At 45.2% G+C, this 26,141-nt stretch overlaps 1 protein-coding gene and 2 long non-coding RNA genes across 3 annotated transcripts in view; 1 reads left to right on the top strand and 2 right to left on the bottom strand.

Moving 5' to 3' along the window:
- Positions 1 to 10,766, bottom strand: part of LOC141410139 (uncharacterized) — a 66,350-nt gene extending 55,584 nt beyond the window's left edge. The window contains exon 1 of the mRNA XM_074038606.1: positions 10,327 to 10,766. Within this exon, the coding sequence (XP_073894707.1) occupies positions 10,327 to 10,672 (346 nt within the window). The 5' untranslated portion in view covers positions 10,673 to 10,766. The remainder of the gene's footprint in view (positions 1 to 10,326) is intronic.
- LOC141410143 (uncharacterized) overlaps positions 1 to 12,766 on the top strand; it is a 123,394-nt gene extending 110,628 nt beyond the window's left edge. The window contains exon 2 of the long non-coding RNA XR_012434066.1: positions 12,548 to 12,766. This is a non-coding gene — a long non-coding RNA (uncharacterized lncRNA). The remainder of the gene's footprint in view (positions 1 to 12,547) is intronic.
- The window catches only part of LOC123571637 (uncharacterized), a 155,617-nt gene that overhangs the window by 111,933 nt on the left and 17,543 nt on the right, over positions 1 to 26,141 (bottom strand). The window lies entirely within an intron of this gene.

The raw sequence follows: 26,141 nt of genomic DNA, 5'->3' as shown, positions 1-26,141 counted from the left end.
CAGAAATGCCTTTGCTAATGAGAGTGCCCATCAGGGAAGGCGCCACAGGCTGGCAGCTCTTCAAACCAGCAGCTGTTTGCCCAAAGCCAAACCCAGCAGGGCCGGGCAAAGGGCACTCTGGGATGCCAGCTGGTCAGTCTCTTGCCCTCCCCAAGCTCCTCCTGGGGTCCATGGACCCTGGGGAGGTTCCTAAACTAACGCCAACCGGTTTCTTATGAAAAGGAGAGGAGAATAAGAAGGTGTCAGACCATAACTGTTTAGAGATCATAGAGTATCAAACTCAAGTTAGTAACAAAACCTTAAAGAAACTCTGCTACATAATGGGATGAGGTTGTTTGTGAATGGGGCATCCTGAGAAATAAATGGTAAAGGACACAATGGTTGTGCTGTCATTAATAAAAACAAACAATCCTTACGTGAAAAAGGTAAATTACTCAATAACTGGTCAGCCCAAACCTGTAAATTATATGCTCTTAACCAGACCCTAAAGCTCCTAGAAGACCAAGGAAACACTATATATACTAATTCACAATATGCCTATAAAGTAGTACACACCTTTGAAAAAATCTGGACAGAGCAGGGACTAGTCAATAGCAGGGCAAAAGAATTGGTAGGTGGGGAACAAGTTTTAGAAAGCCTCCTGCTTCCAGCAGGGATAGCCATAGTTCATGCACATGGCCATCAGAAAGGAAACACTATGGAAGCTGTAGGGAACAGACTTGTAGATAAGGCTGCTAAGTAAGTCTCCCTGGAGGAGAAATTTAAACTGTTCAGCTCAGATATCCCTAAGGTGATATCAAAACCCCAATTTTCAAAAGAGGAGGAAAAGCTAGGCAAGATAGGAGCCACTCATACCAAGAATGGTAGGTGAGTGCTCCCTGATGGGAGGGAAATAATAAATAAACCCATAATAAAAAATCGAATGTCTATATTGCATAAGGGAAGTCACTGGGGTCCCCAGGCCATGTGTGATGAAATGCTAAAGAATTATGGGTGTATAGAAATGTATACCCTTGCTAAACAAGTGTGTGGCAATTGTGTGAACTCCCAGGACAGGAAACCACTTCGGTTAAAAGAAATTGTAACTCAAACCCCACCTCTTGAGTTCACAGTTCACCATTTCCAGCCAGGCAACTCAGTGCTAATTAAGACTTGGAAAGAAGACAAGCTCCACCCAAGCTGGGAAGGTCCCTGTCAACTGACACAGCTGTACAAACAGCTGATCGGGAGTGGACACGTTACACTCGGGTCAAGAAACTGGTTAAAAAAAAAAAACAGAAGGAAAGTAAATTGGAAATGTATAGATCACCTAAGAAACCCTTTAAGCTAATTCTAAGGAAAACCTAAAAGGAAGCTATACGCAGGCTCCAACACTGGCAGCTGCTATGGTTAGAATTAATCCTAACACAAGGGGTGAAAGGAAACCTAAGTATTGTATAGGAACCACACGCCACCTAACTGTAAAAATTTAAAATGCAATCCTATATTAATTACCATAAAGAACCCAGCTACTCTAAACCAGAAAACTTGAAGGTATAAAATAAAAATAAATATCTCAAAAAACAACTCCATGGAACAGTTAGATTTAGGTTAGTCACCAACTCTACCCCAAGCCCACCCAGAATTACTATAACTCCTGGTCCCATTAACTTCCTTTAACCCACCAAACAATAACCCTAAAAGAGTAAAAACAATTAAAATAACTGACTTAAGGCAGACTTTAAAAATTAAAACAGGATATAGAGACATAAATGCCTGGGTTAAATGGGTGAAATTTTCAGCACAAGCCCTCAATAAAAGTAACTGTTATGCGTGCGACGCTGGTCAACCTCAGGCACAGGTGGTCCCGTTTCCCCTTGGATGGGATACTAATCCCAAAGGAATGCATTGCATGTTGGCTGTATACCAAGACGAGGATGCATGGGGAAATAAGACTTGTAAAATCTGTCATTGCTCTTTCCCACTTTGCAGAGATCAGATCCTAAAGCAATCCCCTCGTTCTCTATAGGGAGTATAAATCACTCCTCTTGCCCCTCTAGACAGAAGATGAAGCTCGATAAACCCATGGGAAAACTCTCAACCTGCACCCACATCCTAAATATCACTGGGAACCCAGAATGAGGCACCCACTCATCGGGAAAGGGACCCTCTGTAACTTGTTACTGTCCAGTTGGACCGGCACTTGTGCTTTAGTACAATTGGCCATTCCGTTCACCCTGGCATTCCACAAAATAGCTAAAAATACACATGGTCATCGAGATCAGAGAAATTTAGCAATTCATTTTAACCCATATATATACACATATATATATATATATACACACACACACATACACACAAGGCTTCTGGATCAGGGGATGAAAACTTTGTATATCTATCTGTCTATTCATCTATCTATCCATCTATCTATCTATCTATCTATCTATCTATCTATCTATCTATCTATCTAAACTCCATAGGAGTACCTAGAAGACAGCCTAATAAATTCAAAGCATGAAATCAAATACCTGCTGGATTTGAGTGAGCACTTTTCTGGTGGTCAACTATTAACAAGAATGTAAATTGGATTAATTACATGTCTTATAATCAGCAAAGATTCATCAATTACACTCCAAATGCCCTTAAGGGAGAAATCAGATAACTAAAGGTCACTAGCTAAATGGCTTGGGAAAACAGAATTGCACTGGAGATAATATTAGCAGAGAAACGTGGTACATGCGATATGCTGGGCAGAAAATGTGACACTTTCATTCACAACAATGCTGCCTCAAATGGAACCATCATAAAGGGACTGCAGGGACTAACAACTCTAGTCAATGAGCTGGCAGAAAACACAGGAGTAAATGACCTTTTACTAACTGGTTAGAAGGTGGGTTTGAAAAATGGAAAGGAATGGTAGCTTCAGTTCTTACATCTCTCATAAGACCCCTAAGGCTGGGGTCTTAACAGCCACAGGATGTTGTGTCATCCCTTGTGTGAAGGGCTTAACACAAAGGTTAATCAAAGTAGCTATTAATAAACAAATGCCGCTAAAGTCCCAACAGAATGACTTACTATTATTAAAAGTCAAACTAAACTCCTCCTCCTATAATGAAGAAAGTAAAAACTTCCAGATATCTAAGTGAAAATAAGACCAAAAAGGGTAAAAAGAAAAAGAGGAGGGAACTGTAAAAAATAACCTACATGTGATGGCTCATTTTCATAAATGCCTTAGAATATGTTTAAGCAGGCCCCATGGAAATAAAGAGATAAAGAAGCAAAATGTACTAAGCCACAATCCCCTCCTTCCTGCTTTCCCTTTGACCCAGTGTCCAGGAGCTTATTGGTCGGGGCCCCTTCAATGACCCCCCTCCCCACCTCACCAAAGAATTTAGTTTGGGCTAGCTTCCCGTCACCCAAGTGCAGCCACTACAGCCATAAGTCAAATGCCAAAAGAGTCCTGAGACAGTCACCAGGCATTATGGGCTGCAACAAAATGCAGCAAAAAGACCCTGAAGAACATACTTGAAATCTTAATCCAACTACCAATAGGTGATGCCCAGGAAGACTGTAACCCCATAGTATTCAGCTAATGAGGAATTGGGGGAGGGACTTGCACACTAGGGAATAAATTGTTTTTTGAAACTGTCCCAGGTGTGCCTGCACTCCAGACATCTGATCTTGCAAGACTGTCATTAAAAGTCTCTCTTTCGCTGTTCTCTGGGTCTCTGAGTCTGTTCTTTGGATTTGAATGGGTGAATTTCTTTCTCACAGGGGTGTAGATGGCAACGTGGCTCTCATTCCCCTCCCAAATACCCCAACTTTCATCGCCTGTTCCAGAAGCCTTGTCACCTACATGCCTATCTGTACAGAAGGTATGAGGGGACCCTACTGCCCAGCCAGGGACCTTCCCATCTCTAGCAGCTGTCCCCTTTTCTGACCTGGACCCGCTGCACCTGATGTTGTCTTCTTCTTGTATCAAAGGACACAGAGAATAATAATACTACTAATAATACTAATGATGATGAAAGCAGCAACAGCAGCAACATATGGAATGGCTTGTCATCAACTCTGAAGCACCAGGGCCATCCCTGGAAAAAACGGCCTGTTACATACCAGGTACCCAAAGCCACAGTCGTTCCTGCTTCCCTGATCCTCCTTATCTTGGAACCCTCAAGGGTGGTCCCAGGTTCACTAGAGGACACAAGGTGAGTGCTGTGATTACTACTGTATCCGATGGAGCAGATGACCCTCTGCTCCTCTCCTTGGGGAATCCTGCAGGCCACCTCTGTCTGGTAGGTCCCACCCCATGGACAGAATACCCCCAGACTGCTGGGCATCCTGGCTCAAAGACGCCCCATCCTGACACCAGGTCAGAGAGATATTCTGGAGATAGAAGCCAGAGCCCAGCATATCAGGGTCATGTTGCCCTCCAGGGCCTCGCTGCAGGTCACATTCATGGTGGGGGAGGGGAGGCTGGAGAAGAAAGGGCGGAGACAATGAGGCACGTGGCCAAACCCTACTCCCCTCTAATGGAGATGCAGGGAACAGAGCTGGTCCACTCCACTCTTCCAACTTTGGCAGAAGTCCTCACGGACCCCAGACCCTCTGCAAGTCTGTCCTTACCCTGGGGCCCAATTCCTCTAGGCTGGCAGAAGGATGGGCCTGGAGACTGTGTCTTTCTGCTCTGGGATCCCTGCACTGATGCTGAGGAGGGGAAGGTCAGGAGTGGGCTCCTGGTACGTGGGGCCAGAGGAACTCTTTGGGATGGGCAGGCTGGGAGGCAGATGGGGCAGCCTTGGCCCTGGGGCTTCCTCTCCTGCCTGACACCCACCCAGGTTCAGGCTTCTGTCAGAGGGCCCACTGCTTCCCCAGATTATGATACTGGACTCTTCAATCCTTGACCTGCTGTCTTTTTCCAGTGGCTCTAACAGGAGAGAAAAATCAGGATATAACACACCAACAGAAAACACATGCATCCATAGCACAGGGAGAGTTTCCCTGATGGAGCTGGAGGTAGGGGTGACTCTAGTGGAATAGCGGAGAGGAAAGCCCCTACCGAGGCCCAGTGCCTGTTCTCCTGACACCCACACAGGATTCCAGATGCACTGTAGTTTCTGCCTGAAGTCTGCCCATACATGGCGGGAGTGGGTCTTGGCCTGCATAGCATCTTCCTTCTAGATATTTGTGATGTTCATAGCAGAGGTCTGAGCTCTGGAGGACTGGGATACTGTCCATTCCTGAGTCTCCAGGTTGAGAGAGAGGAAGAGCTACCCATAAGAGTAGGAATGCCTAAAGCCCCTGGTGCTGCTGGCTTCCTGATCTCACAAACCCTAATCTCCTGGAGGGAATGCAAGTCTACTCCCATCCAACAGTGACTTCTCCATTCCAGTCCCAGTGAGGAACTCAGACCAGAGGGGACCGCTTGCTGGCCCTCCTCCATGCCTTTCTGTGTGGGCTGAGTGCCGGCTCACCTCCCCGCTGAGCTCCGCTGACTCCCATTCCTCACCCCTACCCCCAGCCAGATCCAGTGGGAATAGACAGGTCCCTGCTCTCTGTCCCCAGCTCTCCTGGAAAAGGCCTCTCCCATCACTCTTGCCCGCTGCCTACTCTCACCTCCTTTCTGGCCCTTGATATGTGCCAGGGCTGGCCCGTTCTCTGTCAAGTCCTCAGTCTCTGTGTCCCAGGTCTCAGCTCCCAGAACCACTTCTGCCCACTGTCCCTGGGACCCAGCCCTGCCTTTCTGCCTGTTGAAGAGCAGGAAGATGTCCCTGGATCTGACCATCCAGATGTCCCTCAGCGAGAAACCCTGACTGCACAGATCCATCCCGGGACAGCACTGTGAGGTTGTAATGAAGACTGTGGGGCTCTGGGGAAGAGGAAACCACAGATGAAACTTCTTCCTGGAAGCAACTTTACATCGAAGTTAACACACGGGTCTGCGGTCCCGACCTTCCTGAGGAGGCAGGAAATGCACACAGGCAAAGGGACAAGAATGAGGATTTTAGATACAAGGAAAACTGGGAGGGCAGGAGGATGGAGGAGTGGACTGATGAACGGAAGATGGGGGAATGGAGATGGCAAACATGTAGGCCAGGTGCCAAGGCAGGGCAGCCACAGGCCACCTAAGGGTATAGGGAGGAGGCCAAGGAGAGAGGCTGCCCTGCAGTGGTGAGGGAGGAGCATGAGGGCAGTGGTGGAAGGAAGGTCTTGCCAGAGAAGAGGGTGGAAACAGGAAGGGACCCAGGCTCAGGGGGACCCATGACCAGCATGGCTGTGCTGCACAGGTGAGGGTGAGAGGGAGTCGAGGGCCGCTGCCTTTGAGGAAGGCTCATCGTGGACAAGGTGGGAGTAAGGGAGGGTCAGTGCATCTTTTCAAGAAACAGTGCTAGGAACACTGGACGTTCACATACAAAAAGAAATGAAGTTGGACTCCTAACTTACACCACATATACAAGTTAACTCCAAATAAATCAAAGACCTATACTCAAGAACTAAAACTGAAAAGTTATTAGAATGAAACATTGGGAATAATCTTCATGACATAGGTTTTGACAACACATTTATGGATATAACACCAAAGCACAGACAACAAAGAAAAAATTGGTAGGTTGGACTCATCAAAATAAAAAAAAATTGAGCATTAAAAAACACAATCTGCAGAGTGAAAAAGCAGCCACCAGAATGGAAGAAAATATTTGCAAATCATATATCTAATAAAAGATTAATATCCAGAATACATAAAGAACTCCTATAACACAAACACGAGACTCAAAAAAACTGTGTAGGCAAAGAATTTGAATAGCCAATTCTCCAAAGAAGATATATAAATGACCAATAGACACATGAAAATATGCTCAACATCAGTAGTTATTAGGGAAATGCAAATCAAAACCACAATGGGCTACTACTTCACACCAACTAGGATGGCTATAATCAAACACACACACACGTACACACACACACACACACACACACACACACACACACAGAGAAAGACAGAGAGAGAGAGAGAGAGAAACAGCAAGTTTGGCAAAGAGGTAGAGAAACTAGAATGTCTGTGTACTACATTGGGAAAGACAAAATGGGGCACCTGCTATGGAAATCAGTGTGTTGGTTCCTCCAAAAACTAAACAATGAATTACCATATGATCCAGAAATTCTACATCTGGGTATTTACTCAAAAGAAATGAAAGCAGAACATTAAAAAGATATTTGAACACTCATGTTCACAGCAGCACAATTGCCAGTAGCCAAATTCATAGAGACAGAAAGTAGAACAGTGGTTTCAGGGGCCAGGGGTAAGGAGGAATGGGGAGTTACTGTTTAATGGGCACAGAGTTTCAGGATGCACAAAAATGAGAATGTACTTAATGCCACTGAACTGTCCACTTTTAAATGGTGAAAATAGTGAAGTTTATATGTATATTTTACCACAATTAAACAACAAAATAAAATTGTCACAGTGTACCAAACAATAATATAGAATTAGTAAGAGGTTGGGGTCCTGGTCAGAGAGGAAAAAACCAAGGCAGAGGTGAGATTCACGCCTGAGGAAGGGCCTTCAGAGGGGAGTGGTGCTGGAAGGGGAGCAGTCACACTCCAAAAGAGGGTTCAGGTTACAAAACTCTCACTGGAGGAAGGTGGTGCTGGGAGAAGGCCCAGAGGAGGAGAGGACCACAGCCCACTATGTGGTAAGAGAAGATTTTGAATAAGTCTAGGAACTGAGAGCCCACTGGGGTCAAAGAACCAAAAGAGGATGAAGGTCAAGGAGCCCTTGGACCAGAGCCTGTGTTGGGTCTGGGTGGGGGTGAGGAGATGGGCAGGGCAAAGACTAAAGGATGGCATGAGCATGGAGTGGGGGTGACCCTGGGAGAACTTGGGGTAAAGTGAGAACAGGAAGGGAGGGGTTCTGTGTGGGAGGGTGGGGTTTGGGGAAGGTGAGAACTTGCTGAGGGCCCAAGGCAGCTGGGCAAGAGGTGGGAGCAACACAAGGTCCCAAGGCGGACAGGGGCAGAGGGACCAGGGAGCGATGGTCCAGCACCTGTGTGCTGCAGGGTGGCGTCCTCAAGAGGGTGAGGCTGAGGATGGAGTGGGGAAGGGGCGACCTTGAGGCAGGGCCCAGAGCAGACACCTGCACTGGAGGGGAGGAAGCATCTGTGCTGCCCTGTGCCTTGCCTAAGGCCCAGCTTTCATTAGCACCAGGGCTCCCCTTAAGTGGCCTGGAGGGAAGTGGGATGGAGGGAAGACCACGGAACAAAAGGCAGCACCAGAAAGTTAGGGTCAGGGACAGTTGGGATGGGGGAGGCATAGGGGCAGCACGGGGTGAAGGCTGCTTGTAGGAATGGCCCATAAGGGAGGCAAGAGGGGCCTGCTGTGGCAGGGCAGGGAATGAGGGCAGAGGATATCCTACAAATAGATCAGAGAACTGCAGACAGAAAGGGGTAGCAGGAAGCAGGGAGGACAACAGGACCCAGGGGGCCCTGAGATGGGACGGGGAGGAGGTTGGAGGGAACCTGGTGTCCTTAGATCATTGGAGTCCACAGTAGCGGGGACGGTTGCCAGAGAGGAAAGAACCCTGGGAAGGGCCGGCCAGGGGAGAATGAGCTGGGGATGGGAGAAGTCGCATGAAGAATCCTCTGCCCGGAGCCTGCAGACTCCAACCCCTCAGCTTGAGAGTCAGGAGCCCCACAGTCCTCACAGCAACAGGGAGCACCAGCTCCTGGTCCCAAAAAAAGGAGGGCCCCAACTCCAGGAACTGCTGCCCGCCCGGGAGCTGAGAACACGCGCACTCTAGGGAAAGGACAGGGCTCCAGGGACCCGAAAGTCGCTCCGAGCACCGGGAAATGTGGCTGCCTCTGCGGCAGAGCTAGAAGGGCCCTCGAATGCCATTCACAGGAACAGCCCAGGGACCCAGGGACGTCAGAAGGGCTGATTTGTCCGAAAAGTGAGAGGAGGCGGAAGAGAGGTGAGGAGACCAAATGCAAGAAGAGACCAGAAAGTGCAGGGGGCGGGTGATGCGCGACCCCGAGGAGGACCGAAAAGAGAGGAGAAAGCAGGGCTGAGGAGTGGCGGCAACCAGCCGCGTTCAGTTCCGCCACCCCCGACATCGCACCTGAGCCCCGACGCGACCACAGAGCGCTCGCAGCGACACATTCGGACACCCCAGAAACGCCACGTAGCTCCCGCTCCGCCGAGGGCTGGAGCAATCCTGCCACCTCAGCCTCCTGAGTAGTTGGGACTACAGGCGAGTGCCACCACGCCCAACTGTCATTTACCATCTGGTACCAACCCCCATTAGACAGTGAACCACCCATAATCAGGAACTGTGTCCCTTCCATCTTCGTCAGCCTTATGAACATTATTTTTTAAGCAGAACTCTACCTATGATTACTAACCATTCCCCAAGACCCCTAGCCTACACTTTTCTGTAGATGAAAATGTCATACATCACAGAGTTTTAACAATTACTCAATTTTCCCATCCATATTCACTGATTATTTATTTTGATCATCATAATTTATTGAGCACAGCAGGGATTGGGGTCCTGTCCCCACCTTAGAGGGATTATTTACACTGCTGAAGGTCACAAGGGTAGTGAGGGTAGAGAGGCAGACAGACCCAGCTCTCCTGACACTGGTCCCAAGCTCTTCCCTCCACAGTGTCTACCCTCTCTTGAGGACTTTTTCTCCCTGTTCCAGTTCCAGCAAAGGGTCTTATTCAGCTAACCCCCCAAAAGACTTTTAATACTTCAATGATGATAATTATAACAATAATAATAATAATATGCAAAGTTTGTTCCTACGCATTTAGAGGTGATCACGACAAGACGGGAAGCCAATCCCTCCCTTTTTGGGGTAGGGGAGGCCCTGATAATCTTGGACTTTGGGTGAGTCGCTCCCCAGTTCTAGGCCTGGCTGCCCTCCCCAAACAAATCCCCCAGGTCTTTTCTGTCCAAAGCCCTCCCCCTCTATCCCATCTCCAGCCTCTTCGCTTCAGGCCCATCAACGACGCTTTCACCCTCAGTACTTGCATTACATTCCTGGACTTACCAGCAGACAGGTGATTTTCTCCTCGCAGACTTTAGGCGCCACTGCTGGCTCCGGAAAACAAAGAGAAACGTCCCAGCACGGTCGCTTGTGTAACTCAGGACGAGGCTGCGCTGGGTGCCCGGGCGCGTTTTCAAGTCTGTAGCCCGGAGTTCACTGCGAGGACTGGGATCACCCGTCACCCCGCCCTGGTCTACGGAAAATGTGTTTACTGATATAGAAACGGAATAACGGCGCTGCGGGCTGGGGAGGGCGGAGCTGCCTTCAGGCTTCTGGTCTCCAGCTGCGGGTCACTCACACCTGCCGCTGTGAAATGCAGCCCCGCGGGGCAGGAATTCCGAGTCCGGGCTGGAGCGCGATCTGGAATCTGACTCGCTTGAAACAGCACCGCGGAGGATTCGGAGCCGGGTGAGTTGGAAAATTAGCTCCAGCCCCTCCCACGGGCCGCCCACGGATTCCAGGATCCGAAAACGCTTCCTGCTGCTCAGTCTTCCCGGGAAGGCAGCGCCCGCCTCTGGGCCGTTCTGATGGGAAGGCGCTCCGCCTTCCGAAGGAAAACCCACAACTAACAGGCCAGGAAAAAGCCTCCCAGGGTCCCGCCCCTTCAGTGAGGATCCTAATGTACTCCCCGAGTGTGGCCCCATCAAAGAAGGACACTGAAATGATACAAGATCGGCGGGGCCCAGGGCGCTGCGGCTCACGGAATCCGGTGATAGCTCTGCCTCGCGTCCCTTCCCTGACCTGCCCCAGGCGGACGCGGTGATGTGTATTGGCCTCCAGGCTGGAATACATGGGGATCGAAAGCAGAGAATGGAGAAAGGAGGGAAGAATGGGTGGGACGTTTCGAAGAAAGGAAGGGAGGGGGAGAAAAAGGGAGAGAGAAGGTGAAGGTGAGAATAATATTGGAAAGATGTAGTTTTATTATTTCTAACTTTTAATTTTGCCCTTTATCTGGTTTTGTTATTTATAAACATTTTTACCATAGCTTTTTTTTTCTCTGTGTGTGAATCTGTAAATATATGGCTTATTATTCTTATTTCAGAACCTGTGAGGTGGTCAAGCTGCAGAGAACACAAGCTTCTACCTCCAGATGTGCCAGGGTGTATCTCTTGGGTACAAAAACAAGGGTTTTGTTTTGTTTTACAAAGTCAAAGTACAAACCTCAGATAGGATAATATTTTAAAACCATTATTGGGACATACTTTGCATACAATAAATGTATGTATTTGAAATGTACAGCTCATGGAGTTTTACTGTTTCGCTGTTTTACACAACCACATATCTGCTACCACAATGAAGATAAAGAAATAACATTTCCATAGTCCTCTAAAGAACAGTCATGCGTTAAAATTCCATGCAGTCCTTAAAAAGAGGAGGATGAATTTTTAAGTATTGTTATGAGAAGATCTGTGCCCAGCCTACTTTTACCCATTTTTAAAAGGATAAGGATGTATGGATGTAAGGATGTACGACTAATGCCACTTACATAATATATATTTTAAGTAGGGAAAACCCGGAGGATTACTCACCAAAATTTTGGCAGGGACCCTAGGGACTGTGGTAACGTTGTGACATTTCTCTGAAATGTTGCAATTTTATATTACAGTATAAACTCGGATATTGGTCAGGCATGATGGCTCAGGCTCTGGAAGCTGAAGGATAGCTTGAGCCCGGGAGTTTGAGACTGCAGTGAGCTAGGATCTCACCACTACACTCCAGCCTGGGTGACAGAAAGACACTTGTCTCAAAAATAGATAAAATTTTAAAATAAAAATAATAAACTTGGCTTTGTATGGTGGTTAAGAAAAATATTTGTTTGAAAATATTATGAATGTAAGCTGCACACCCAAATAGTTACAGGATTTTAAAAACCAAAGTGTTAATTAAAACCCAACTCCAGAAACTCACTTTTAAGGGGACTTCATATTTTCAGGTCATTAAATCTTTCTCAAAGTGTCTTTGATAGAGCTGTTTTAGTGCAGTAGGGAGATGTGTAACCATTTTACAAAAGGGCCGGGCTGTAATAAAAAGGGAAACGCAAAATCCAGTGGGGACACGCTGTCCCATTTATTTTCAAAGCACGTTGAAAACTGCACTGCTATAGTGTCTTTGGGTTGACACAAAGTCGAGGAAAATCTTGTTCCTGGAGTGTTGATTTCCTTTTTCCAAGGGCCAAAGCCTTTCGAAGCAAGTCTAAAAACTCAGGCTGACTTCCGGATCTGAAGAAATCTCAAGAATGTTTGTGCGGACAGCGACGCTCTAAGAATCCAGCTCTCTTGGGCTCCAAGCTCTCTGGGGCTTCACCCAGTGACAATGGCCGGAAGGACAGGACACAGTGAAATGCACCAGTGAGTCAGAGGCCAAAGGAGGATTTCTGGCCAGAGGGCGCAGGATGTGCTTTGTCATAGTGAGGTTGGGGTAGCGGAGCAGAGGCAAGGACACTCTGGGAATAAGTGGCAGAGAAAAAGGCGCGCTAGGAAGGATCCAAAGCCTTTAACTTCTCCTTCCTTTCCTTCCAGTTGGATTGGAGGGGACCAGCATGGTCCGTGGGGTGCAGAGAATGGGGTCGCTGCAAAGGAGCGTTGCGCGCCCCACACAAGGCTTCTGGCACCCTTCTCCCAGCTACTCCTGATCAGTTCAAACTAGGAGGAGACTAAGACTCGTCCTTTGCAATGTGATTCCGTATCTCGCGCTCCGGCTGATTTACTAAATCCATCTTAATAAAACACAAAAACCAAGAACCAAATTCTGCATGTGATATTTCTGATCGCTAGAAGGTCCTCCCCCTCCCCATTCCTCGCCTGCTCTCTTCTTGCCCTGCCCCCTCCACTTTGTCTCCACTTTCCCATCCCTGTCCATCTCTGGACCCCACTCCTGAGTATCTCCCCGCTTCTTCAGAGGACTTCCCCTCATGGAGTACAGACTCCTCCACTTTCAGGGAAAAGAGACAAAGGCCACTGAGAGGGACCTGAGACATTCCTGTTACTCTGCCCCTGAAGTCAGCCTGTCCCACAACGCTCCTTCAGGCTGTGTGTGTGTGAGTGTGTGCCTGTGTGTGTGTGCCCGTGTGTGTGAATCTGTCTAAATATGTGTGTGAATGTGTGTGCGACTGTGTGTGCCTGTGTGTATGAGTTAGCGTGTGTGTCTGTGAGAGAGTGTGTACGTGTGTGTACGTGTGTGTGTGTGTGTGTGAATGGGAGTCAAAGTGCTAAACTTGGCATCCAGGAAACCTCCCCACCTTGGCACTGCATGCAGGAGTCAGTGTTATGTGCACCTGTGCTTTTATTTCAGGAGCTGGGACAATTATATTAATCAGATGTGCAGAGAGCCAAGGCCCCCACACTGGAAAGCCTTAGAGAGGAGGGTGAGATTGGAGGGGCGCCTGACTCGAAGTCTCCTGATCCCTCTTACACACAAGGATCTTGAAAAGAAAGTGCAGGACACTCCATTCTCTCCTGGGACCGACAGGGAAGCCAGAGCCACCGTGCATGTCAAATTCCATCAAAGAAAAAAAAATTACAGCAAAATTTCCATGTCACACTTTTAAGCCTGCACAATGGCTCAAATAGAACCAATATCAAATAAATAAATAAAAAAATAAATAAATAAATAACTTCCTAGCTCAGGTGAGATCACTGAAGTTGGCTGTCAGGTGTTAAGGAAACTGCAGGCATAAAGAAGGTCACCTCTAGCCCAATCGCCCCTGCATCTTAGGGCCCCTGGAAAGGACCCTCTCCATTCAATAGTGCAGGGTGTGGATATTTTGGGGAGAAATGTAGACTGTCCTTAGACCCCCGGGGGTTTGTACATCCACTGTCTGACTTTTTAGGTGTTGACTTCATTTTTTAACAAATTACAGTTACATAATTTGCTTTAACTTTAAGTGTAAAACAAGAAAATATTCCTGAAACCGGAAACAAGGGCCAGGTGACCTGCACTGTCACCCCTCTCTGTGGCTCCCTGATGCAATAAAATTGTGAGCCAACAAATCCATGGCTAGGTAAGCAGTAAACTCCATTTCAGCAAATGTTTCAGCGGTTCCTTCTTGCCTAGCAATGTTCTATCTTTACCACCGCTTTAATATTTTAAGTCTATCTTTTCGTAACTGTTGGTTTTTAAATGATTCATGTATATTTATTAATTAGGTTTATTGCAGTAAGCTACCTGGAATCAATTGTGGAATGAAGTTCGGTAAATAAACGTGTGGTTCTCTATTAAATAGCTAAGACCATCCGAAAAATTTATTAACCCCAAATCCAATCACTACTCACTCCTCTACTGCTTCCTTCCCAGAGCCATCCTCTGTAGGATAGTAAACCACAAGGGCCTTCCAGCTGGGCTGCCTGTGGCCTCTCACACAGCTGTCCATCACCCACACAACAGGCAGAGTGAACCTTTCAAATGGGAATTAGAGCACATCCTCAACACCACGTCCCAGAGATACTCCAGCCTCTTCCCTTCCTCTCACCATTTCCTATCAGCCCCTCATCACAGGGCCCTTCCGGCCATTCTGGCCTCATTTCATCACTCTCAGTCCAGCTCACTCATCTCCACTCGTACCAGTCTCTGCTTCATCCTGCCTCTGCCACTGGCCCCTGCTGGGACTCCCACAGGCACCTGCTCCCCAGAGATCCACATGGCTCACTCCTCATGCCACTAGTTCTCTGCTCAAATGTCCCTTGGTCAAGTTTTCAGGAACCTCTTACCCCATAAAATACATCTCCTGCCATCCTCACCACAACCAATCTTCTAACTCAGGTATATTTTCTCCATAACATCACTGATATTAGAATAAATTTGAAAGTTGTCGTCTGTACCACTGAAACATCTTTGAGGCCAGGACCTCGTCCAGTCATCACTTGCATCCCCAGCATCCAGAACATCCTAGTACAGAGGAGGGACTTGACAAATAAAGGGTGAATGATGGGTGAAGATAATTGGTATGCTGCTTTTGAGAAGCAATTTTATAACATGTGTGTCAGAGGCGTGTGCATCACCTGAGGTCAGGAGTTCGAGACCAGCCTGATCAACATGGTGAAACTCTGTCTTTTCTAAAAATAAAAAAATTAGCCAGGTGTGGTGGTGCACGCCTGTAATCCTAGCTATGCGGGAGGCTGAGACACAAGAATGGCTTGACCCTGGGAGGTGGAGGTTGCACTGAGCTGAGATTTTGCCACTGCACTCCAGCCTCAGTGACAGAGTGAGACTCCATCTCAAAAACAAAACAAAAAAAAGTTCGTGCACTTTGACCAAATAACTTATATTTGAGAAATCTATAATTCTACAATGAAATCCAAAATATAGAAGAATCTTTAGGTATAAGGATATTAATCAGATATTATTTACAGTAAGGAAGAAGAACTTGCAAAAGAAAAGTAGCTAGGTCATTTTTTGGAAATAGTATACAGCCAGGAAAAGTACTGTTTAAGAAGAGTTTGTGATAACATATAAAGTTGCTTATTGATAATAACGAAGTTTGAAAAAGCAAGATTCAAAATAACGTATACAGTGTGACTACACTAAGTCATCCTGCACAGACACCACATGCACAGAAACCAGGGATGGAAACTCAGGGGGCGGCTGCAAAGCACAGCTCCAGGGCCCCTTTTCACTGAAGTCTTTGAGGCTCTGCCAGGCAGAGGTTCATCCTGCTCCTCCCAGTGGGGAGGCAAGTGTTTTCCACATTTCTGCTTCTCCACATTTTTTATATTTTCTGTAATTGAGCAGATTCTACTTTCTAAAAGGATAAAATGCTGATTATGAAGTTTTACAACACTTGAAATACAATTTTAATGAAAAAGTGCCAATGTCCTGTCCCAAGTCACGTCACTTTCTTTTGTTTTAGAGATAGGGACTTGCTCTGCCACCCAGGCTGGAGTACAGTGAGTTGGTCATAGTTCACTACTGTCTTGAGCTCCTGGGCTCAAGTGAAGAATCAGTCTCCAGAGTAGCCAAGACTATAAGAAAGCACCAAAATTACCATCTAATTAAAAGAAAAAAATTGAACAGAATACATCTCACTGTTTCCTAGGCTGGTCTGGAACTCCTGAGCTCAAGTGATCCTCCTCCTTTAGGCTCCCCAATGTTCTAGGATGACATGGGTGAGCCACTGTGCTCAGTCCTAACTTACCTTGAAGCAAAAGTCTCCTCGCAACATCACAGCACAAAAACTCCAGCTGATGGAGCCTTCAGAAAGAAGAAATAAACTCTTCCTCCACAATGTCTGATCCATTGCTGGGTTATAGGCGTCGGCTGAATGATAAAGTCAACACTGAAAATATGACCATTTTAGATTATCGATTGTCATTTAATTTTAATTCCATCACACCTGAGAGAGTGGGATGGAGTCTTTCTTTTATTATGATTTGAGCATCTAGGTCCCTTCCATTCTGAACATCTGACATAGGTGCTTCAAAAATGTAGACCTTGAGACTTAAAGGGCACTCGGTCTCCTGAGCAGACCCCCTGCACGTGCCACACCCACAGAGGCTCCATAACAGTGGGAAGAGCAGCCAGGGTCACAGCCCAGGTGGGTTCACACTGAGGGACCATCCACATCCAGGACACATAGAGGAGGGGCTGGGGTAAGAGTCCAGCCTCTGCCTAGGCTGTGGGTGACAGGTGGGTGGGACAATCAGCTACTGAGTATTACTGGAGTTATTGCCTTTTTTCTCCTGAAGACCCCTGCACACACCAAAACTCTACATTCTTTGTGGAGCAGTTTTCTTTTTAGAAATGTAAACACCCCCAATGTTAAAGCCACCCAATATCACTCATAGTGACACCGCAGTAGGATAAGCTCTTAACTCCCACCAAATTAGCCTCAGAGGTGTAGTTTTTGTTTGTTTGAGATGGGGTCTCACTCTGTCATCCAGGCTGGAATGCAGCGGCATGATCACGGCTTACTGCAGCCTCGAACACCCCGGCTCCAGCGATCCGCCCACCTCAGACCTCTGAATAGCTGGCACTACAGGTGTGCGCCACAAGCCCCAGCTAATGTTTTGTGTTTTTTGTAGAGATGAGGTTGTGCTATGTTGCCCAGACTGGTCTCTAAGGCCTGGGCTCAAGTGATCTGCTGCCCCAGCCTCCCAAAGTGTTAGGATTAGCATGAAGCCCCACACCAGGCCTGACGCTGAGTATTTGGAGCTAAGGCAGGAAGTTGATATGGGGTTTGCACCTGGCTAATCTGAAAGGTGGTCCTGAAAGGTAATGTGTGATTAGGTTGGCCTTGGCGGGGAAGCATAGATGTCTCTGATGAGAAGAGAACAAGGCAGGTGGGAAATTTCTAAAAGTGAACGTCAGCGGGCCCTGTCTCACATAGCACCGGGATTTGGAAAACCTTCTCCCAGCCACTTTTGGCTTGTGAGTTTTTATTCCACCTTCTTGTCTCCTAGGTCATTGCAGGGAATCCCTTCATTTGGTAAACATTTATCAAACACCTACTATGTGTCAGGCATTGTGTTAAAGGAGCTGGGGCTGAGGTAAGAGGAACCAAACACCCTTGTCTTCAAGGTTGAGCCAGTCTTGCTCAGGCAGAGATCAGTAAGGAAATTCTTACACAAATGGTTGACAGAACATGCAACTTGCTTTGTGGATGCACATGTAGACCATCTGCTCTGACCAAGGAGTCACAGAAGCATCATAAGAGACATTTGAGCTGTGTTTTGAAGTATAAGTAGGAGCCCGACAGGCATCCAGGATAGGAGAGCATTGCTCAGAACCCAGGAACATGAATTTTTCTCCCCTAGGCCAGGCCAGGACTCGGACTAAGCTGACTGAGGAGCCAGAAGCTTCCTGGAAAGGAAGTGTGTCCCACCTCTGACCATCCAGAAGTCACAGCTGCTCAATATTGTGTCTTGAGACAGAGAGAGAGAGGCCTGATTTGAAATGCAGAATTCTGTTGGGGACCTGTTAAAATGCAGTTTCTGATTCAGTAGGTCCGAGGCAGGGACTGAAAATTGCATTTCTAACAAGTTCTCATGTGATGTCAATGCTACTTGTCCCAGGACCACACTTTGAGAATCAGTACCCTACAGCAATCCATATTGATTTCTAATATCAGAAGATGGCCAAGAGGCAGAGGTATAGGATACACTAGACCATGCCTGGCCCATCCTGGAGAGCACCCCAGCCAAGGCTGTAGTGTTTGATTTCCTTGGGATCCCGGGAATGGCAGACACCCAGGAATGAACCAAATGTCGAGTTACAGAGCAATCCAGAGGCTCAGCTTCACACAGCATCTGGGGCTCCCACTACTTCACAACTGGCCCCCACACCTTCAATCCTTCCCACCCCTTATGAAACTGACCTATGGGCCTTTGTCTGCTGTCCTGGGATGTTTGGGCCTGGGATGTGACCCTAGGAGCTCTGACTGTACCTTCTGATCCAAATACAGGGTGACCTCATATGACACATACTTAGAATGGGCTCATAATGAGGACCTTCCAAATTCAGCGAAGAGTTCAATCATGTGTTTTCCAGGAGAATTACCCAAGTGTTCTCTTTTTAAAATATCACATCCTTGAGCCCACATGGACAGTAGAGGGAGTTTTGAGCACGCTGAAGCCACAATTGGCACATTGGACCCCATAGAATTCCTTGTAGATTGGGCTTCACCATTTACATCAGGATTTGCTCTAAATTTCCTACATCAAGCTAATTGCATTTGTTAATTAACCATGCCCTCATTTTGCCTTTTAATGAATGACAGACAGACACACACATAAAGAGAGATAGTGCAATGAAAAAGAAAACAACATACTGAATTAAAGTGGCAGGAAACAGGTAAGAGAAATAATTCTGTCAGGCTTTTTTTTTAAAAAAAAGTTTTTTATTTTGAAGGATTTGATTTTGTTTCTTTTGTCTGCCTTGGAGTTATCTTCTATTTTATGTTTTGACTTGGCTCAAAATTCAAGAAGTTAAAAGTCTCTCTCTTATGCTAGCCTATCTTGACAGGCAGCCATTTCTATCAGTTTCCTGCTTATTCTTTCAAAGACATTTTGTGCATATGCAAGTCAATCTAAATGTATAGGTATATAATCTTTCTCCCACTTGACACAAATTTTAGCAAACTACATCTGCTTTCCTGCACCTTCCCTTTTCCCTTCACATTGTATCACAAAGACGATCACAAGAAATACCAAGAGCTTTGCTACATCTTCGTTTGAAATTTTCATGATCCTCCATCGTATACATATGTAATATTTTTTTTTAAAATAGAGATTGCTTCTTTTGAGTGTGGTGCTTTTTAACCAGCCCCCTCTTGATGGGCATTTGGATTATTTCTTTCAGAGAACAATTTTGCATCATGTGGAAAAAGTGCAGTGACCCCACTCCCACATGCATATCCTAGGGGAGCTCACATATCCCTGAGAGCAGGAGGCAATGTCCCAGGATGTTCACTGCAGTGAGGTCTACAATAGAGACAACCTAAAGGTCAATGAAGAGGGAAAGAGATAAATTGTACTATATTCCTCCCATGGAATACTATCCAGCAATGAAAGCAAATGAACTATTTATATGAACATGGATTCATGTCATAGAACATGTTAACTGAAAAAGCAAGCAAATGAATGATAAATTAGCAAGAAATAATTTCTAAGAAGTCTAAAAGCAAAGCCAGGCAAAGTGGTGTACACTTGTAATCCTAGCACTTTGGGAGGTCATGGTGGGTGGATTGCTTGAGTTCAGGAGTTCCAGACCAGCCTGGTAAACATGGCAAAAACCCTCTCTCCAAAAAATACAAAAATTAGCCCTGCATGGTTGAGCACAGCAATACTCCCAGCTACCTGGGTGGCTGAGGTGGGTGGACTGCTTGAGCCTGGGAGGTTGAGGTACAGTGAGCTGTGTTTGTGCCACCGCACTCAAGCCTGGGTGACAGAGTGAGATCCGGTCTAAAAAACAACTCTAAAAGACTTCAAACAAAGACATTTCCTAACACTTAGTAAAAATATAAAGGCATGCACAACATTCAAAACACACATCCTCCTGCAGTTCTCGCTTTGCTCAGTACAGTATTGACTGAAGCACATGCATATCAGAACTGTGAAAAATCAAGGCTATCTACATACATTTCTTTTTCTTTTTTTTTTTTTTTTTTTGAGACGAAGTCTCGCTTTGTCACCCAGGCTGGAGTGCAGTGGCATCATCTGGGCTCACTGCAAGCTCCACCTCCTGGGTTCAGGCCATTCTCCTGCCTCAGCCTCCAAGTAGCTGGGACTACAGGCACGCACCACCACGCCCGGCTAATTTTTTGTACTGTTAGTAGAGACTGGGGTTTCACCGTGTTAGCCAAGATGGTCTCGATCTCCTGACCTCGTGATCCGCCCGCCTCGGCCTCCCAAAGTGCTGGGATTACAGGCGTGAGCCACCATGCCCGGCTATCTACATACATTTCTATTATTCTTCTGTGTATACTACATATAGCCAATAATATTAAAATGTCGCCAATTGACAAACCTGGGTGTTGCCTTCACAAAGATTTTTTTATAACTCTCTATTCTTTCTTCCAGCTACAACTACTTTGAATTAATATTTGTGAAGTGAATCTACAGGAACTGAGCAAAATAAGAAAAGAGTTATTGAGTGTGAGGAAAGCTGTGGAGAGGTACAGACAGATGGAGAGATGATAATACTGAGCATGTCAGTGACCTTCACAGTAACAGACCTTTTGGAGGAGAGTGAGCTGGAGCCAGAATGAAGTGGATAGAATGTAAAGAGGGATGAAGGAGTGGGGACTTCAGGGAGCAAATATGGGGTTGGGTGGGTTAGACTGGGAAGTGTGGATGGATTCTGGACATTCCGTTTTAGGTCTAGCACTTACAGAAAGAGAAATCACGTTTATTTAGCTCCTTCCACAATCTTTAGAGAAATCTTCTGAAGCATTACAGAAAAGATATACAAACGGCCAACAGTCATCTGGGAAAAATGCAAAGTAAAACCACGATGAGAAACCACTAAGTGCTTATTAGAATGACTGAAATTTCAATGATTAATAAATATAAATGTTGGCAAGGATGTGAAACAGTCTCATCCATTGCCTATAAGAATATGAAACAGCCACTCTGAAAATCAGTTTTGTATCATCTGATAAAGTTAAACAAGCTAGTACTCTATGGCTAGCATTTCCACTCCTAAGTATTTACTCCAGAGAAATAAAGTTATGTCCAAGAATTCCTGTACAAGTATTTCCATAGTTCCTTCATTTGTAACAATAAAAAAACAAGAATAGCCCCACAATGTACAAAAAAATTGTGATTCAATCATACAATGGAATACTACCAGCAATAAAAATGAATGAACTACTGATACATGCAATAACCTGGGTGGACCACATAGATATTACACCCAGTGCCAAAAGCCAGACACAAGGGAGGCCACATGGGATGAGTGGATACGTATGAAGTTTTAAAACAGGAAGAACTACTCTGTCATGATAGTCATCACATCAATGGCTGCTGGGCAAAGGGGGGCTAGGTTGAAGGCAGAATAAAGAGAACTCAGTGTATCTGGATAGTGGCATGGGTGATATGGCTGTATTTGTCAAAATTCATTGATGAATTTGATGCAGATCTGATCATTTCAGTATATATGTAAATTTTACAAGTTTACAATGCTTACAATAAAAATTTAAATGTTAGTAATAAAAAAGAGTAATTGAAAATATTAGCAAACAAATCCAATAACAGATCCAAATAATACACCATGATCAAGTGAGTTTTATATCAGGGATGCAAGGATTGTTTGACGTATGTGAATAAAAAAATGTGATATACCACATCAACAGAATGAAGAACATAAACTGTATTATCATCTAAATAGATGCAGAAAAAGCATTTGGTGAAACTAAACTGCTTCTTAATAAGAACTCTCAAAGGAGTTCCTTTGACAAAGGAACCAAGAATATACACTGGGGAAAGAACTGTCTCTTAAATAAATGGTGCTGGGAAAATGCTACGAGATGCAGAAGAATGTCACTAGACCCCATCCCTCACCATATACAAAAATCAACTCAAAAGGGATTATAGACTTAAATGTAAGACCCAATACTATAAAACTACTAGAAGAAAACATATGGGAAACACTAAAGGACATGAGACTAGGCAAAGATTTTATGGCTAAGACCTCAAAAGCACAGGCAGAAAAACTAAAAATAGACAAATGGAACTATACTAAGCTAAAAAGCTTCTACACAGCAAAGGAAACATCCAACAGAATGAAGAGATAACCTGTAGAATAGTGAAAATATTTGCTAAGTATTCACCCAACTAGTATATTCATCCAAATAGTATATTCTAGACTAATATCTAGAATATACAAGGAACTCAAAACTTAGCAGTAAAAAAATACAAATAATCCAATTAAAAAGTGGACAAAGGATCTGAATAGACATTTCCTAAGAGGAGGCATACAAGTGGCCAACAGGTGTATGACAAACACTCAACATCACTAAATACCAGGAAAATGTAAATCAAACTACAGTGACATATATCTCACCCTAGTTAGAATGGCTATTATTAAAAAATAAAAAAATAATAGATGCTGGTGAGCATGTGAAGAAAGGGGAACTGTTATTCACTGTTGGTGGTAATGTAAATTAGTGCAGCCATTATGGGAAACAGTAGAGTGATTTCTCAAAAAACTGAAACTATTAATGGAACTACTATCCCATGTAACAATTCTAATTCTGGGTATTTATCCAAGGGAAATGAAATCAATATATGAAAAGAGTACCTGCACACCCATGTTTATTGAAGCACTGTTCACAAAGGCAAGGATGTGAAATCAATGGGTGAATTTATCAATGGGTGAATGAATAAAGTAACTGTAGTATGTATACACAATGGAATGCAATTCAGCCATTTAAAAAAGAATGAAATCCTGTCAGTTGCAGCAACATGGATGGAACCAGAGGTCATGTTAGGTGAAATAAGCCAGGCAAGGAAAGACAAATATCACACATTGTCACTCATATATGTGAACTAAAAATGTTAATCTCCTGGAGGTAGAGAGTAGAATGACAGTTACCAGAGGTTGGGAAGAACGTAGGGGTGGGAAGATGTAGAAAGGTAGATTAATGGGTGCAAACATTCAGTTATATACAAAAAATAAGTTCTAATGTTCTAAAGCACAGCAGGCCAACTAAAGCTAACAAAAATGTATATTTAAAATAGTTAGAAGAGTGGATTTTAAATGTTCCCAACACAAAGAAAAGACAAATGTTTGAGGCGATGGGTTCCCCAAACACCCTGAGTTGATTACTCCACATTCCATGCATGCATCAAAGATCACATGTGCCCCATAAACATGTACAAATGTTATGTATTACTTTAAAACAAGCTCAACACAAATGGGACATTTTAAACGGTACAAAAATAATGAGCATATTAAAAATTTGGCAAATATTTTCTTTTTATTAATATCAACTTTTACCTTTTGTAAGTCACAGCAGAATGAAGCCCATACGGCATCAGAAGAGGTGGCTCTCCTGAGAGAATCTTCTTCCCAGTTAAAAAGAAACAGAATTCCTGGAGAAAGTAAGACTTTGGAGAACTGCATACACCTCTTCTTGGTGTCTGGGATTACTCAGACTTACGGAGGGTTCACCTTCTGGGAAAAACTAAACTTTGCTTCTTATCCTTTTTTGTTCTTATGGTAAGACCAAAATTTCAGAAAACTAAGATGAAGCACCAAGCTAAAGGGATGTACTCTCTCTCTGTTTTTTTGTTTTTGTTTTTGTTTGTTTTTTTTGTTTTTTTTTTTTTTTGTTTTTTTTAGAATATCCACTACCAAGGATGATCCACGCTGTTATGAGATGAATTGTGTCCTTCCCCAACCAAAATTCATATGTTGAAGTCCTGTGTTGAGAAGACAGAAGTGGCTGTCTACAAGCCAAGGAGAGAGGCCTCAGAAAAAAGCAACTCTGCAGCAGCTTGACCTTGTACCTGTAGCCTCCAGAACTGTGAGACAACAAGTATTTATTATTTTACTCACCCAGCCTGTGGTACTTTGTTATGGCAGCCCTAGCAAATTAAAACAGAAGTATTACCTTTTCTACCCTGTCCTATGTATCAACATGTGATTTTTTTAAGAGTATGAATTGCCTGGGATTCCAAAACATAGAGTGAGTCCATGGAAAATGGATGATATAGGGTCATTTCCAAGCCTTTGTGGGTTTCCTGGCCACCACATAAACATGGATGTGTCCCCAATTCTTTTCAGTTTCACACAGAGCAAAAGTTGTGGACATAAGCTGACATAGAATCACAAACTGTATTTAATTTATTTGAGATACTGAGTGAAATAGTTTTGCCCTTATTTTATAGAAAGATGATGAACAATCATAATTACTAAACTAAAGAGACTTTCTGGCAGGGGATTGCAAGTATACTATGTTTTCACCTGCTTTTAAGGTACATTTTCCTAAAGAGTCTTGTCTAGGAGTAAATATCACCACTGATTTTTTCCTCCGCATTGATCACTTGTTCCTCCCTGCATTTCAGTAAGGTCGCTAGAATGGAGGGGTTTGTCCGTGATGCACAGAAGAATCGAAGAGGCCGTGGGAGTAGAGAGCTTCTCCTGAGGTCACACAGCACGTGAGTGGTGGAGCAATGACAGGCACATGGCTCTCCAGGTCCCTAGTCCAGTCTTCTGGGTGCCATGAGAATTCCAGCCTTTGGTTTCTCTTACATGTGGTTCATTTCTAAACCTGGGAAGAAGAATGCACCTGAGGTGACTAACATTTTCTGTTGTTCTGCACTTGTCTGAGAATGACCCCAAAAGATGTTTGAAGATTAATTCTTTGGCTACCAACCTATTTGGCCAAGTCATGGACATGGAGCAGGTGAAAACTGCCTTTACCTATGACTTGCCTGAAGATTCTGAGACCCATGTGAATCAGGTAAGCTCCACACACAGAGGGACACTCACTCTCTTACCTGCTTATTTTCTGTACCTTTTCACATTTCACATCCTCATCCCTCCCTCTGGGTGTTTTCCTACTTTGGGGTCTTCTGTTTCTACCCTCTGTCTCCTTCCAGGTGACTAGAGTAGACTCGTTTGGAATAGGGCTTGGCCATCATGCTTGTGTCAAATGAGAATGATGCCTGGATCCTCAGTGATGGGCAGCCTCGCTTTGAGGTCAGTGATAGTGAGATGACTGATGAGACAGACGTCTCCTCCATAGCGAGTGCTGATCTCATGAAACCCTTAGGTCCTCCCTGTTCCTTAGTGTGTTTGTCTTCAATCTCATCACGTTGGTCACGGGCATCTGTTGCATAATGGACACTTGACTGGTTCATGCCCCCTGGCCTTTGATGCTCTGTTGGGATATTTTCCTGGCCTCTGTGTGGGGTCTCTATCTTCCCTCATCATATTACATCTCATGCCCCATCCCCAAGTCCATCCTCTGAACCCACGCAGTACACCAGCATCCGCATGTGTGCTGTGTGTTCCTGCCCGGCTTTGCCCTTTTCATGCCTTATTCTCACTGTGCCATGTTTCCTACTCAGTTGAACAGATGCGGTAGGATACTCGCTCATTCTGGAATGTGACTATCTGCCCTTCAGGAGAGGACAGTAGGGTAGGGGTGAAGGAGACCCTGCTGCCCCCACCCCTGAAAGCCTCTACCCCTACCCCAGAGCTTCCCTCTTCTGCATTAGCACCACTTCTGAACCCTCATTACTGATTGTCAGAATTTTTAACACAACTAAACATGAAACACAAGTGCATCTGCATTATGTGTGGGTGCTCTTTCGTTTTATTGTATTTGGGGTGAGGTTATTTTAGGGCATGGTCCAGGGTAAATTCTTTTAAGGTCTGGGTGCCCTGCTGTGAGGTCAAAGGAGGATGGGACTAAGACTGCAGAGCCCTGGCTCCCCCATTACCTGCCAATTGTCAGCCCTTTGTTGGGGTCTCTTCTGCTTTATTTGGCCTGAAAGAGACTGGGATGTTTCTGATCCCAGGGCTACTGGGGGGTGGCGCACAGTATTTCCATGGATGGAGGGTGCCGTGGGCACTGGTGGGAAGCTTGAGTGTCTCCTCCCAGACTCCACTGGTACCTCCTCATCTGTTCCTTCAGCTTCTGGACCTTGAGCACCAGAGCCTGGGCCCCTG

Source organism: Macaca fascicularis, chromosome 4 (genome assembly GCF_037993035.2).
Source record: "Macaca fascicularis isolate 582-1 chromosome 4, T2T-MFA8v1.1".
NCBI classification, from domain to species: Eukaryota; Metazoa; Chordata; class Mammalia; order Primates; family Cercopithecidae; genus Macaca; species Macaca fascicularis.
Note: the sequence above shows the minus strand (reverse complement) of the source record. Positions and strands in the feature narration are given on the sequence as shown.